Genomic DNA, 16,224 nt, shown 5'->3' on the forward strand with positions numbered 1-16,224 from the left:
AACAGGTCTCTTTGAAAAATGAGATATTTGTTAAACCCAGAAGTGACGTTCCCATGCCACAGGAATGATTTCAATTATCATGACATTGCGCAAATTAACTTTTATTGATTGGGCTAATAGTTAATTCTCTGAAATAGCTAGAAAAACATGGTAGAGGGCATCACAAGTGTTCCCTTTAAATCTGTGGAACTTTTAAATTTTTTTTGTTTGTTTTCGTCTGCACCTCATGCCTACTGGCGGTGGCAGCTCGTACCTACTTGTGTTTTAATAATTAGTGTGAATGTAAATATGAACCAGCAGCAAATGTTAGTGAGCAAGCCGGACTGTCTGAATCCCATAATCTCCGTTATCTTTCTTTGCCGCAACAAATAAACATAAGGAAAGTACTTTTTGCGAAAAGAGGAAATGTGAGAGCGTGTGAGCGTGAGCGCAGGTAACTAGGTAAAATACACCACCTGCAATAATATTATATTTTATTTTAACATAAAATAATACACGGGCGATTGCCTCAAGATCCCTAAAGGCTCATCTAGGGAGCTATAATCTACATTAAACGTATAATAATTGCAATGACGACACGTATAGCTCAAAAATAAATATTTTTTTACGAGAACTGCAGGAATTCTCGCGCTATCACTAGTTAGTTTTCTTCGTCGTTGTGCGGACAGACGGATGAATTCATATCCACTTTCTAAGCGTCAGAAAAAATCACTCATTGTACGTCAAAGGCAATGCGAGCAGCGGCATGCAGAAAGCAAATTTCCCCTAGGGAGAGCATAGAAACGGTGATATCAAAAGAAATGATGTTTTAAAACATTTGACTGCAGTTGCAAAGAGAGGATAATATAGTGCACAAACATCTCCTCGTCATCCAGCTTGAATTAGAGAGGGATATCTATCAAGAAACTTAATCTAAAGGCAACAAGAAGAGAAAAAGACTAAAGATCTTATACACCCTTTTTGTTAATGGCTGACAATCAAGTTGATAATTCAAAAGAATCTTCACGCTTAAGGAAGGCTCCTGTTGTTCCAATTGGTAACTATTCGTTGAAAATTCTTTTTACTCGTGCCCACGTTTGGCACAACACTATTTCATTTGCTCAAGTATACGTGAGGCAGTAGTTATAGAGATACACATTCGATTACGCGAGTTATCAGGTAAACGTTTCGTCGTCCTTTGGGAAGAAATTTGGTTATTCCATGCAGATATTGTAATATTGATTACTGCAATTTTTTTTCTGAAGAAAATAGATAAGCTCCACAAACAAATCCCATATAAAAAACAGCTTCAGGATAAATTACCATAAGTATACCTACCAACGAATAAACCAAATATCGATCAAGGTCAGTTTTTTTTTAAGTCGAAAGACGAACGTGCAATTAGTGACCAATTTTCGACGTTTTTCTTCGTTTTGAGGCGTACACTTTAAAGTGCTACTGTGACGAAAAATCAATTCTACGTTTTCTTTGCATTTCGAAATTATATAATTGAATCACTAAGCGACAGAAGTTTTAAGCCTTTATTTGAAAAAAAGATACCTGTTTATTTTGACTGAAATTTTCCTAATTAATGGTCTGCGATTACTAACTTTAAAATCTCGAGAGAGGTGGATCGAGGATAAGATGACTTCAAAGACTCACTAGTTTGAAAATGCAATGCGTGTGCACGCGCCTAATTAAATCTGCAGCACTGGAGTTTCCAACTTTCAGACTTTTAAACTCGTGTTTTGCATATACAATAGGCTGCGTTTACACGCTGTAACAGACCAATTTCGATATATTAAAATTCAGCCCAACAAAATAGACTTCAGCACGAGGCTCTGGAGAATAAACCCCACAAACCCTGTATTCCCCAGAGCATCGTACTGAGGTATATTGTTTAAGGCTGAATTTTAATATATCGAAATTGGTCTATTTTAAGCTACTGAGTTTTTGATGTCATCTTACTCTCGATCCAACCCTCTGAGGTTCAATCGGTCAAACTGTTTTTACATGGTTCTCTTAGACATACTCAAAAATGCGTTCCTCCTGAAACGTGAGTGGGTAAAGAGTTTAAAGCTATAACATTGTAAAATATGTCCACCTGATTATTTTCTGCAGTGTTCGAGACGGAATATGACCGCATCTTCATATTCAAGGAACCATTGTCGAACAGAGCACTCGAGGGTCACTTGATAAGAACCGAGAAAGTGCCCGATGAGGGAAGATGCCGACTGAAGCGTTACTTGGAACCAAACTGTGTGTCAGTCAATGTGGGACCCTTAGACAAAGGATCACACATTTGTGAGTTGAACAATGACACAGATGAAAGTCCATCTCATCGTGAGTTGGTGGAGAGACAAGTTTATACTTACCATGCTGTTGAGGTACATGTTTAACTACTGTAGATTGTTTGACATACTTTGTTATGACTTGGGCATGTCTGTTCCCACTTGCTTATTTTCGTGCTACTTAAATCAAATCTCGATTATATTTTCGATTTGAGTTTTTTTTTTTTTTTTTACTGACACTGCGGTGAAGTTTTCTCTTTATATTTTTTGGCCCTCTAAGTTTGAATAACTTAAACTGCAGAAAACATAACCAGTGAAAAACATTTTCATACAAGGAAAATTTATACTTTGGTTAACCCTTAATCCTAAGTTAAAGTTAACCAGCTTCCGAATCAATACTTACATATGAACAACCCGGCCTTGATTACCGTAAGTTAACGCAGCTTAAGACCACGACCCAATCGTCACAACAGTACTTGGGAGGCGGTAAGGTTAAAAAAAGCGACCTCAACGAGCCCTAAATTTAAGTCCGTGATATGGTCACGTGATACTGGTCAGCGGATGACTTGTTTGACAGGTGTCAATTAACCGTAACATGGATGTCCAATATCAAAGATGTACGCTGTAAACCAAGGGTGTATGTCTCGGTCAACGTATTAGCTGGAATTGTCGTTGTGCATACACGCTCACGAGCAATACCGCTAACCATTTTTATTATGAGAGAGGCGATTCACTGGTTTCTCTGAGTATGGGAGTCTGCTTGGCATTCCTTCGGGCCGTCGGAGCTCTGCCACAATGTGTGAAACACTAAAAAAGAGTTTTGTTTCCAGTAATTACGCATAACCTTATGTTAATTTTCTTTTTTTCAGAATTTTTGCCATCCCAGTCCTTGCCCTGGGAAATATGCCTTATGCCAAGTAGGGTTTACCGACAAAGGATACAAATGCGACTGCCGTGTGGAGTATAAAGTGGAACAGTGTAAAGAAGGTATTTTGATATGTTGTTATCGTAAAAATGAGCGAATCTCAATGTAACAATATCGTACACGGAAATGAATATTACTCTGTATCAGTTTAAACACATATAACTTATTATTTTAAAGAGAGATTAACTCATAAAAAGCCCTAGAGCAAGCTGAATTTTTATCACCTATTCGGTAAGATATTGCTTTTTCAACGCACATCACGTGTGTAATGTCGGCTTGTAAAGGACAAAATAAACACGTGACTGTGTAACACCTTCAAAGTTTTTATCTACAGCCTTGACAACTTTGTAATTCTAGGAATATTTCAACTGAAAAAAAAAAAGGAAGTAAGTAAAATAGATATAATGTCTAATAAACAAATCTGAACATATTCCTGTCTATTATTGTCGTAAAAGTTGTTGGAAGTAAGGTGACAAAGGTGTAAATTTTATATTCTTCCTTTAGGTTTTATTCCCGGTGGAGGGCCACTTTCTGGTTCATGTTACAAGGCATTTACTGCGCCCGAGACCTGGAACAATGCAGAGGCCAAATGCAAAAGACTCGGAACCCGGTTGGTAAAAATCGAATCAGCAGAGGAGAACGACTTCCTTACAAGGACCTTCCTCAAGGCACCTAAAGGGACTTACTGGATCGGACTGAGTGATCAGATGATAGAAGGCAAGTGGATCTGGACGGATGAAAGCTTACTTGGAAAATATACCAACTGGGGGAAAAGTAACCCTAACAACTTCAGGGATAATCAAGATTGTGGACATATTTTAAAGGGAAGTTTCCAGTTGCAGGGGCGTAATTTCCGTGGCTTTGATGATGGAGAGTGGAATGATTTGGAATGCTTTTTTACACTGGGATATATTTGTGAGCAGTTGTCTCTCTAAGCAAGGGCGAGGGGGATTTTTAGACAGTTGTCTAGCTTGTTAGTAGTACGTTCACAGAAAAAAAAAAAGGGTTATTAAAAGCGTGCGCATTTGTACTGTGTTAGTTTACAGGTGATTATACAGGCTTGTTTGTCATCATTTTATTGGTAATTCATTTCATTTAAGATCAGCAGACAGTGGCGAAGGTTTAAACAGATTTACGCCTATGCAAGTTAAAGGTAGCAGGGGTAGCACATTTGAAAAAAAAAAAAGTCCCTTATTTCATGATTTGCATCAGAGATCCGACGGCGAATCTCCCAATTTTCCGAAATGATAAAACGATGTACACTGTCTGCTAATTTGCAGCAAAGTTAACAGAGATACATTGAGTGATTTAGTGAAATTTGCACTCATAAAAAATATCTGGATGCCAATAAATTGGCAGTTAGAAGTAGCAATACTTTTAAATGCCAATGAATTGGCATTCAGAAATAAAAACGCAAAACTGATAGTGAATATTTAGGTGTTTCCTCTGGTGAAATTCTTTAATAATTAGCAGACTGACCACAGCTCTTTTACCTTACTTGTCCCCCCCCCCCCCCGCTTTTTTTTTTCAGTAAAATCCATTAGAAATGTTTTAAGCATAGGTTAAAGGTATTGATTTTTGTAAAAACCAAGAAACTAAAAATTGTGGAATACTTCACCCGAGGAAACCTTTTTTAAAATATCACAATTAAGGTGGCTCAAAACAGTTTCCAGCACTTCAATTCCAGCATTCATTTCAATTATTATGCTGAGACTTAATTGGCATGTTGGCAAGAAGCGCGTGTCCGATAAATTAGAGAAAATCAACGACAAAACACTGCGCTTCGTTTACCGAGACAATAGCTCCTCATACGAAATGTTGTTAAAACGGTGTGGACAGCAAACACTGTCAAATCAGAGAGACTCGCTACGATACTGACTGCAGTTTATAAAGTAGTTAATAATCAGAGGGCGTCGACATTCAACTGCCATTTATTAAAACGAAGAGAAAGTCATTATAATCTACGAGAATGCCAACTAGATGCAATTCTGGCATCGCCGAAAGTAAATACAACTAAGTATGGATTAAAATCGATAAGATGTCAAGGGCCAGGCCATGGAACGCACTACCAAGCTGATACAGGCAAATAAGTAACTATAAACTGTTCATCAAGAAAGTATAACTTAACGTGGAGCTGGCCAGCTGTTGCACCTAGATGTTTGATCCACATTAATATGTTTTAAAACTTCTCTTTGTTAAATTATTTGTATATTCTATCGATTTTTATAGTAACCGTGCATATGCATTTTTAATATTATTCAGTTTAATTTATTTCATTTTTTATTTATGTTGTGACTAGACCTGTAAAGTGGCTTTTTATGTAGCTAAGAGTCCGTGACTTTAATGAAGTCTTACTTATTTTACGTTCTACTTCTATGCCTTTAAAAAAAAAAAAATTATTACGCATGCTGAAATTGAACCCCTAAGCCCTGATTGCGCGAAATTTTCTTAAACCACCGGCACCCTCGTGTCCTATAGGGAAAAAGAGGCAACCCTCTCCTCGGGGAGGACGTACCGGTCGACGAAAGTTCTTGGAAAATACGAGTACCTAAAAACGTCCATCTTAGTCTGTGGGATTAAGACCTGAATTGTTTGATTACATGTACTTCTTGTGCGGTCAGCGGTGGAATTGATCAATAATTGTCAGCTATTTGTCGGAGATTGCTCGAAATGATAAAAGTGTAATTTACGTTTACGAGAAATAGATTTCGGCACTGGTTTCATTAAGGACTGTATCTATCTTTATTTCGGTTTCAACTCCATTCAATGTTTACATTCACTCGATTCTAGCTCTGTTCTCTTAACTGCTTAGATTACAATAATAAGCCATTGTTAACATTAATATCTAACAAAGATTACTCATGTCAGTCTTGTCTTCTCAAACACATATATTACACGTCAATCATTTCCAACATTCTCTAGCACAAACATCACGGCTGCCATTCAGTTTCAAAAAGGCATCAATTCATGGTGAATTTGTTCCGTTTCTGGTCAAAACTATGCTAAAATTATGGTCTTCAGTCGTTCTCGAAATGCCCCAAGAACTCCAATTCAAGATGAAGATATTAAATGAACTTTAAAGGGAGAGTAAACTGTTATTAGTTTTTAGCGATTTTTCCTAGACATAATTATAGAAATGGGAATAGTGTTGAGGACTTTTTCAATTTGGACATTCCAACCTTGCGCATGCATAACCCATTACTCATACACTTTTTTGAAGCTTTAGTGTCCTTGCCTAATGCAGAGGAATCCAGATTTTTCGAACCTCCGATCGATATTTTGCATTCGGTTTTGCGGAACTCTCGATTTCTCGAAACAATTTCGGCCCCTTATATGCTTTGAAATATTGGAATTCCAATTTAATTTTTTTCAATTTCCAGCAATAGATGCAAATATGTCATTAGGATTTCAACTTTTCGAGCTGATGGTCATAGTAGTGTCTCTATAAAGCATATGACTAGAAAAAAAAAATCTGTGTGTGATGTTGCGATTTTGAATAATTTACTTGGTTTGTTGATATGTACTGACTGTAATATTTATTTATTGCAAAGCCTTGGCTATTCTGCTTTTCGAGAAGTTATGCTTAAAATTGTATTATATGGCCTCAGTGAGAACCTAAACTTCATCTACTGTGGTTCGTGAAATTTACACTAGGCTGAGTGTCGAAAGTAACACGCGCTTTCTTTGGTTTTGCATAACTACCTCTACTCTCTCAACCAACGAGATGTGGACCAAAACCGGTTGTGGCTTGAATAAATCTATGGAACGCACCATTAGAATCATTTAGCACCAGGGTTTTCGCGTTATCGGCAAACCGCAAACGGCAGTTTCAGGTTAGGCGTTTGAGAGTTGACGATATGGCCTTTACCGGTTTAGCTATAAAACCATGAAAAAACTATTTCGCTTGACGAGGCGGCCATATTGAATTTTCGGAGATCAGCATTCGGTTTGATTTTCAAATGGCAACTAAAAGATCTGTTTTCACTCATTCCCTAAAGTTTACATCTAAAAATGTACGAAAAAGAAAAAAAAAAAACGTACAGGTAATCATTGACGTAAACTTATCGGCGTAAAAACCCGCGTTGAAAACGCCGAACGTCACCGCAGAGCTTGATCACCCGACTTCTAGTGGTTTGCCGTTCACGTTTTCGCTGCCGGAAACCGTAGTGCTAAACGTCACTAGTATCTACGGAAGGATTGGATATATTTTTCAGGCTACTTCAGTGTTTTTCTCACATATAAACCTACGTTTAGACAGACACGGCCCATCGTGCCACCAAACAGAATATAAGCCAACACAATCTTGGTTAAGAGAAGAATTATCTGGCTGCTGGGGTGCCCAGATTTCATACGGACCCAATGAGCTTCCGTCAGACCATTTCCAGTGGCTTTCGACTTCAATATCGGTCAGGCCGATCCAGTGGAATCGAAGGCTTGAGTTCGCGGCCAAGTCTTCAAGTAGGGATTTAATGAAAAGGCTTTCACCTTTGGATTCAATCTTCGCCAGATGAGCATCCATTGACCTACAAAATCCTTCTGCATGTTTCCAAGACTTGACTGCTGAGAATACAGCATACAGCGAGGTTTCAAATTGCTTCCAGTAAGCAGGGCATCCTATTGAAGAATAAAGTGGGAGTTAGCAAAACCTTTATTTTTCTTTTTTTGAGTTTATTATACCTGTGTTGCTTGGACATTTAAATCATAAAATGATGAGGTTCATTACTTTCCTTACCCCGATGTCTTCAACATCTGCTCAAGATCGTATGATGCCGAGTCCAGTAAAACATAAACAAACGAAAACCACACAACAACAAATTCAGAGCCATGTCAAGAATGTAGATGTTTCTAGGTTTCTGGTAGTTTAAAACGAAGCAACACAAGAGCTCAACTCTGTCGCTGTGAATAAACAGTCAAAATACGCCCCGCTCCACAAAACAGTGAATGAACGAACATCCTACGAAGCTGGTACCAGTCCCGCCATCTTGAAAACATCTTACAACAAATGGCGCCGCAAGAACTTGACAAGGTCCCGAGTATTGAGTCCTACGCCGCGGTCACAAAAAGAAACAGGGATGATAACGAGCTGGACTCTCTTAAAATCATGCCATTAAACGGTATTTAAAAGAAAAAAAGCCTAAGCTTGCTATCCACTGGGCATCGTGCTCTCGAGGGAGTTTCACAACTCAAAAGAAATCCATCACAGAAATACACAGGATGCACTTTCAAATTCCTTCTCCAAAGACAATGAAAAGTCTCAGCCTCAACCACAGAAGAAAGAAAGGCCTGCCATTACTGATTCAGGCGACGGGAGCTGCACTTTTAAGGATGAAGTAGACTACTTTCGCTCTGACTTCAGAAGTGCTTGTTTATTTGTCATGCTTGAATGAGCTTTCGTCACATGACCTCGTTTTGCATACTAAATGAGAAGTTAATTCCTTTCCGGTTCCGCTATTTTCAACAAACCGGCTACTGGAACAAATACACAAAAATCTAAAATTTAAGGTGATAAAATTGCGCGATTTGAAAATGGATCTAATAAAGTGGCAATTGAACTTCGTGTCGTGCAATTTTGGTCTAAAATGATACTTGTGATTTCAAATCGAACTCACGCTGCGCGCTTGTTTGATTTTGAAATCACGCGTATGATTGCAGGCCAAATTGCACTCCGCTCAGTTCAATTACCATTATTTATCGCGCGTGTTTCGCGTTTTGAGGCGGCTATTTTGAATTTTTAATAAGCGGTCTGCTAGTGCGAAGTCTGGAACCGAAATTACGGAAGTCTGAGACAGGCGGGAAAATTCGTAAATTCTCGGAGGATCCGATCGCTCACCGAGGATAATAATTCCGGTTCCAGGCCTCGCACTAGCAGACCGTGCACGTATTAAAAATTCAAAATGGCCGCCACAAAACAAAAACACGCGCGATAAAAGTAGGTTAATCTTTTATTAATATTCTAAACGGATGTGAGAACTCCCTGTGTACTAGCCAGAGTTCGCGTTCTAGGTGCTAAGCAAGCATAAGCTGGCTTTGGTTAATATTGTTCTGTGTGGAAAATGTCGAGGAATTGTTTTCCAGGGCCTATCCTTGAAGTCTTGTAAAGGCTTTTTCCCCCTTTTTTAAAGTTTGTATTGTATATTGTACTTCGTAATAAGAGGTGAGAGTAAATGAAATGTCAAATATGGCTTGCTTGGGCTGTCGCCTGCCGCTATTATGTCACCTTACAGTCAATGCTTTTTTCCACGTTATAGTCGTTATTAGAGAGCTTAAGCAAACCACGAAGACGACGACGACGACGACGAGAACGTCACCAAACAAAACGTATATTGATCAAAACAATGGCTGTGCACGCGCGATACAAATCTTTCTCCTCTGTAAAACAACCACGTGAAATTACCAAGTTCTCCGTACTCGGAGGCACGCGAACGACGACGGATAAATTGGAATTGAATGCTGTCACTGGATATTTAGTCCGAGGTTGTTTTTAGAGAGTCATTGGCGTTCTGAACAGATGTAGACAGTTGCGAATTTCGCTGGTGAAATACAAATTCATTTTTGACCAGACGTCGTCCTCGGCGTCGCCGTCGTCGTTGTTTATGTTCTCTGTTGTCTTATTCGCTTACATCGATCTACATTGTATGTGCGGCTTCGGTAAAAAGACAGTTGAAGTCTTGAACCTGCGAGCGGTCGTTACTTTCAGTCAGGTCATCGCCAAGAATTAAGCTTGAATCGAAAAGAAGCAGGAGCCTGTATACTCGAAGATGTCTATTGTGCCTTGATATATCGCAATATTGAATAGCCTGCGAGCAGGCTCTTCGCGTGGTAAGAATGAAGGAGAGGAAAGTGGAAGAAAAGCCTACCCGCACCGCTTTCACTTTTGACTCGGTGCGTCCACGTACTGACTGGCTTAGATTAATAAGTTGACATGGTGACGTTATTCAATTGTAATCGGCTTTTGTGATCCTGTGCGCGTTCATTAGTTCATTGACTGATTTTTTCGCACCGCTTCAGCGGGGTTTCTTGGGGGCGTCATTCGGCATTCTAAGCGATGCGGCCAGACCCTTCCTCCCTTTTTCCTTTCCTACTTTCTCTCCTCACGAGAAGCCTGCTCGCAGGCTTAATATTGAAAATTGCAAATAACTTTGGTGAAGCTGCATGTGGGTTCCTCACCTTTAGAGCAACCGTAGACTTCCACTCTCATCGATACGTGATTTTTCCAAGCCACTGGACAAAAACGGATGTATCTTGCCTTGATTGGTGGATATAGTTCATGATAAACAGCAGTGTCTTGGTCAATGTTTCCATCAAAACTCTAAAAAAAAAAAACACGATATGTATATGTTACGGATCCAATCTTTGCCATCTAATGACTCGTTTAAAACATAGGTACAAGGTAAGTCACAAATGGCTTAATACATTTGCATTCATGCGTCGTCACTATCCCTATTAGGGAACTTAAGCACGGGTCGTTTTACAGGCAACGGCGACTTTAGCGACCGAAAGAGCCTGGGAAGAGAACAACGTCGTTCGCACCAAAATATAAACGTTAAGCAGCTACACGAGTTTTGCGGCAGCGACGTCGTTAGCAAACTCTGTTCGCTCTTAAAATAGGCTGTTTGAGAACATGTCATCCTTCAGTGGAATGAGAAACCTGCTTCTTTTTTTGTACGACAATAAAAGCATCTGTGACGAAGAATATTTGACCTTGTACGAAAGTTACAGTTCCAAGAATCCAGAATTCCCTTACAGTTCCTACCCAAAGTTTGATTACGACCAGATGGATGAATCAGAGTGTTTAGCGGAGTTCAGAGTGCGAAAACAGGACATAACATTATTGGTAAATGTTGTTCAATTACCAGTCACTTTCCGATGTCCGCAAAGAACAACTTGTGATCAAACTGAAGGGCTTTGTATGCTTCTGAAGCGCTTATCGTATCCATGTCGCTATTCAGACATGATTCATCGTTTTGCAAGACCAGTTCCTGAAATAAGCATGATTACCAACACAGTGATGGATCATATTTTTTGAGCCATGGTCATCGAATTTCACAATGGAAGTTTGATATGTTGAGTCTGCCAATGCTACAGGAGTATGCAAATGTTATCCATGCCAAAGGTGTACATCTCAGCAATTGCTTTGGGTTTATAGATGGGACAGTCAGACCAACTTCTCGCCCAGGCCAACACCAAAGAATAGCGTACAATGGACATAAACGGGTACGTTCACTCAAGTTTCAGTCCGTCGCTCTACCAAATGGACTTATTGGAAATATGTATGGGCCTGTTGGTAAGTTAATTATGTTCACTAGGATGCCATGAAAATAAGCTGCCACATAAGGTTTCATTAATTTATTAATCTTATTTATTCGTTTTGATATGCAGAGGGGAAAAAAAACACGATGCAAGCATGTTGGTAGACTCCAATCTTCTCCAGGATTTGGAAAGGAATGCATTTTCCCCAACAGGTCAGCCCATGAGTGTTTATGGGGATCCTGCCTATCCACTGCGAACACGCCTACAGGCACCATTTCGTCATGGTGTCCTAACACCGATGATAGAACAATACGATTTTGACATGAGTTCTGTTAGAGTAACTGTGGAGTGGCTCTTTGGAGACATCATCAACGACTTCAAGTTTTTGGATTTTAAGAAAAGCTTAAAAATTGGAATGAGTAGTGTGTGTATATCTTGTATGTGCAGTACTTAATAATGCTATTACCTGCCTATATGGAAACAAACCTCAGAGTTTTTTTTGGTCCAGACCCTCCTTCATTGCAGTATTATTTTAGATAAATTCTCTCAAGTAAACAGAGCAGAAGTGGAGGCCATTTTCATTAAACCCAAATTTATTAAGTATTTGAATTCTTCTTGGTGGTCACCAATGCAAGAGTCAAACTTGTAACAACAATAATGAATGAATTTGTTTTTTCTTCGAATTTACAAAACGCAAGTAAATAATAAGACATCAATTTCAGCAAATACCCGTCTTTTTGTTGAAATAAATAAACAGTGACTTTACATGTTCATACTTGGGGAAAATGTCATTGTTTCTTCTCAAGAAGCTTTTGGATAACCGACAGAATAGCTTGATTTGTTTGTTGTTGTCACTTGCTGATTCTGCTCTTGCTCTAGTGTTCTTAGATCTAGTTCTTGTTGTCGTAATTCTCGCTCATTCTTGGCTTTCTCTTGCATGAATTCAACTAGTGGTTCGGTGCGAGCACTTCTCTGGCGCTTCGGTTTCTTCTCGCATTCATCGTCATTCTCTGTTGACCTGCGCTTTCTCGTTTCGCTGTATCGCTGTAAAGCTTTCTGCCTTACGTCCTCTGCCTTGCTTTTATCTTCTTTTTGCTTTCTTGCCTGAGCATCACCAACTTTGTTTAAGCTCTCTTCTTTCCCGACGAGTTCTTCAAGTAAAACATCTATTTCGGACATGTCGTCCACGGATATTCCACTTGCAGTTTCTTCTTGATGCATCTTGGCCTTATACTTCTTCTGGAGAAGACCCATCGGTTTCTTACTGCCCTCTTATCTTTAAGATGAAAACTGAGTGCCTTCACTTGATTTAACTTTTCTGCGATCGATTCCCACCTTTCTCCCCTCGCAACGCTTTCTTTTTTGAATGAAAACAAATCGCTCGCCAGGATTTCTCGAAGCAAAAATAACATCATGATCTTCAGTCCATTCCATAGCTCTAAAAGCAAAATACGACAATTCAGCTGTTTGACCGACGATCGAGAAAAAATGTAAACTTATAAAGATGTGCATAAAATATTTTCTGTTGAAATGTCTTCGAAATACTCAACGAGAGAAATGAAAATGTCTGTGTTTACAAAATGTCTGAGTGTACAATTTGAACAACATGAAAGAAAATACTTCTAAAAAGGGGATGTGACTGAAACTGGTAAGGGGGGACGAGGAACGAGGAACAGGGAACGGGAGTCTGGGAACGAGTGTACAGCGGTAACTCGCGTGAAAATCCAACATGGCGGACAAGAGAAAAGAAAAGGGAGTAATTTGGGGAAATGTGAGGAAGTGTTGCGGTTGTTAACGCGAGTTTCTACCGGCTGTGCCACCAGATCATGGCCCATTACGTTCTTGTTAGAGCAGAGTTCGATTGGTAGTGGGATAAACAAAGCATGAAATGGCGCCTGGGGTAAAAACCTGTACGTATTATCACAAGCTACGTCCGCCAATCGGTCAGGCCACAATCTTTCTTACATAGAATTTCAAGCCTTCATAGTCTACTCATATCTTCAGACTTTGTGCGCGAGCTGTCATATCAATATTTAAAAATAGCAACACGCAATATGATATCGAGGACAAGTGACATAACACATGAGCATCATTGAACGTGGGTCGTCCGCTGTCTTCACATTCGGAAGCTAGAAAGGCGGCCTTTCGGAGATCCACAAGTCAGCTGGCAAATCACGTGTGCAGTAGATAAATAACCTGTGGCCTAGCCGCTTTGTTAAAGACAAAATACATGAAGCAACGAGCAAGGAATATTCCACAAACTGCTAATGTTGGTGAAGGATAACCGCGGAAAAGCGACTGCGTGACACTCTGTATGTTTTTAGATCACATGATGTCACGTATCAGACGGAAAACAGTCTTTGTTCTCTTTCTGCGTTTTGTACCCAGTCTGCAGTCTGCATTTTGTACCTAGTCTGCATTTTGTACCCGGTCTGCAGTCCGTATTTTGTACTAACCGATTGGGGTAGCATGTGATAATACCGATTCGATTTTCTCCCTAGGCGCTATTTCATGCTTTGTTTTTCTCGGTACCATATTGGACTTTGAGGCACAGGTGGTAGAAAGTAAAGTTTACAACCGTAACACTTCCTTACATTTCCCCCAAATTGTTCCCTTTTCTTTTCCTTTGTCCGCCATGTTGAATTCTTAGGCGAGTTACCGCTGTACACTCGTTCCCAGACTCCCGTTCCCGGTTTTCCATTTCCCGTTCCCCGTTTCCCGTTTCCCGTTTCCCGTTTCCCGTTTCCCGTTTCCCGTTTCCCGTTTCCCGTTTCCCGTTCCCCGTTTCCCGTTCCCCGTTCCCCGTTACCAGTTTTAGTAACATCCTCTAAAAAGGTAACGAGAGCAAAAATAGAATGTTAAAACAAGTTTGGGACAAGCTAGTTAGGGAAAGATACTCACGTTCTGCAGACAACGCCAAAATGAAGGTTTTCACGTTCGCGCGAAATGAAGACGACTTGACAGACAACTTCAGAACGCCTACCGGAACAAAAAGTCACTTCCGGTCGCCGTCGACGCCGCAAAATAGCCTGGTGCTTAAGTTCCCTATTTAAAGGGAATCAAATGTAAAATCAAAAAGCTGCGGTAAAAAAAATAAAAACAAAAAACAACCCTTCTCCCAAACAAACAAACAAACAAACAAACAAAAAACAAACAACCATAAGCAAAACAAAACAAAACAAGACAAACAAAACATAATAATGGTGAAAATAAGCATTCAAAGTAACTGCACCCTTAAAATAAAATGCCAATACAAAAAGTATTCAAGTATATCTGGTGTTTTATTAGTTACCTTTATACTCTCCCCTTGTTCACGGTAGTACTGAAAGTTTTTCTTATCGTCACCGTACAGTAGATTGTACTTGGTAACCCATTGTGAGCAACAACCATTTCTCCCTTGCGTTGCTACTCTAGTTATTATAAAGGCCTCGCAGGCCAGATAAACCTGAAGCCATGGATGAGCATCATTTTCGTCAGCTGACCAAGCTCCGTGTAGTGTTCCAGTGGCTTGAAAGTGTAGTCTGCCCTGATTAGCGGCGTGGTTGGCGAGAAGCTGTGAAGAAGCACTTATCTGTCCGTCACTGATTTTTCCGCTTTCCATGCCAAGAGGTCCTTGACAACCTAATTTAGTGAACAGATTTGATTGCAAAGTTTCATGTAGCGTTTGAGTCATTTTCAATTGAGATTCTTAATACCAAAACCAAGATACTCTGGTCAACTTCAAAACAAACAGTCAATTCAGTGATCCTGTCAAAGCTGGAAAGAAGTGCATGTAGCTCCCACGAACCGCGGTAAAACGTGAGTAGGCACGATTGGTGTTGGATAATAAAGTTACGCGAGATTCTTGAGCCATGCAATCGCTCTTGGACTCGAACGAAAACCGCTCTAACAAAACTTTGAAGTTACAAAGATGTCCTCCACATTAACCCTTGGACGTACAATGGGGGGGGGGGGGGGGGAGGTAGGGAGTGGTGGTAAGGATGTGGGTGCCATCCTCTCACAAGGTTTTTTCAAAGTTTTGAAAAGACGATTTACTCTAGTAGCTGTTAATTCATCCTCAACGGTGATTTTCATATGTCAATTGTGTATCCATCATTTTTTTACGTTGCCATGGCAACCGCAAATCTCATGTAAATTTGACCATGGTTGATAGAGGGGAATGGTTTTGAAACTCGACAGAGCTCTTTGTTGTATGTTTTTGTTTTCATTTTTGACCTTGACCGTGCACAAAACACAATCGTTGTTTACTACTGACCGAGGAACTTATCAATAGAAATGTTTTGATTACGTAAATCATACATGGTGTATGAAGGCAAAACGAAAGATTGTAGACGGTCGTGGACCAAAAACCAACTTTTTTGACATAATTCTGTAGTTTGTTTCAGTTTTCTTCATCAAATATAATTGCAGAAATACACGAGTTTGTACATTTCAGAAGTGTTCTGGTTTGATTGTTTACTAATCTCCGTTATTTCGTTATTTGTTAGGAAAATACTGAAATCGGAGAGGGCGGATCCAAGATAGCAGGTCAAAGGACGTCATTTAAAGTAATAACCAGCGGAAATGATATCATTTTGTAGAGGTAGCTATCTAATCAATGTAAAATTATTTCGCTCTGGCTTAACAGAATGAAAACCCACGGGAGGGTTTCCATCCAGCTCCTTGCACCGCGGTAGGGGTATGGATTAGCTTGTACGTCCGAGGCTTAATATTTCTGACACCACAAAACAAAGACAAACTGTATTTTTGACACTCGAATTAAAACCCATTTAAGAAATC

At 39.7% G+C, this 16,224-nt stretch overlaps 2 protein-coding genes and 1 pseudogene across 2 annotated transcripts in view; 1 reads left to right on the forward strand and 2 right to left on the reverse strand.

The window, feature by feature from the left end:
• Positions 1–5,111: 5,111 nt before the first annotated feature.
• LOC110046524 (EGF-like repeat and discoidin I-like domain-containing protein 3) overlaps positions 5,112–16,224 on the reverse strand; it is a 17,567-nt gene continuing 6,454 nt past the window's right edge. Inside the window, exons 4-6 of the mRNA XM_089283670.1 lie at positions 14,738–15,066; positions 10,363–10,504; positions 5,112–7,809 (exon numbers count right to left, since the gene is read on the reverse strand). Coding sequence (XP_089139796.1) covers positions 7,406–7,809; positions 10,363–10,504; positions 14,738–15,066 — 875 coding nt within the window. The 3' untranslated portion in view covers positions 5,112–7,405. The remainder of the gene's footprint in view (positions 7,810–10,362; positions 10,505–14,737; positions 15,067–16,224) is intronic.
• On the forward strand, positions 10,817–11,985 carry LOC149116453 (uncharacterized; annotated as a pseudogene).
• On the reverse strand, positions 11,778–14,727 carry LOC149116454 (uncharacterized). The gene has a single exon (XM_089283723.1). It carries the CDS (start codon positions 12,697–12,699, stop codon positions 12,247–12,249), a length of 453 nt encoding a protein of 150 aa, XP_089139849.1. The 5' UTR covers positions 12,700–14,727; the 3' UTR covers positions 11,778–12,246.

The sequence above is a fragment of the Orbicella faveolata genome, unplaced genomic scaffold (genome assembly GCF_042242905.1).
Source record: "Orbicella faveolata isolate gen_17 unplaced genomic scaffold, um_ofav_v1 contig_12, whole genome shotgun sequence".
Lineage (NCBI taxonomy): Eukaryota > Metazoa > Cnidaria > Anthozoa > Scleractinia > Merulinidae > Orbicella > Orbicella faveolata.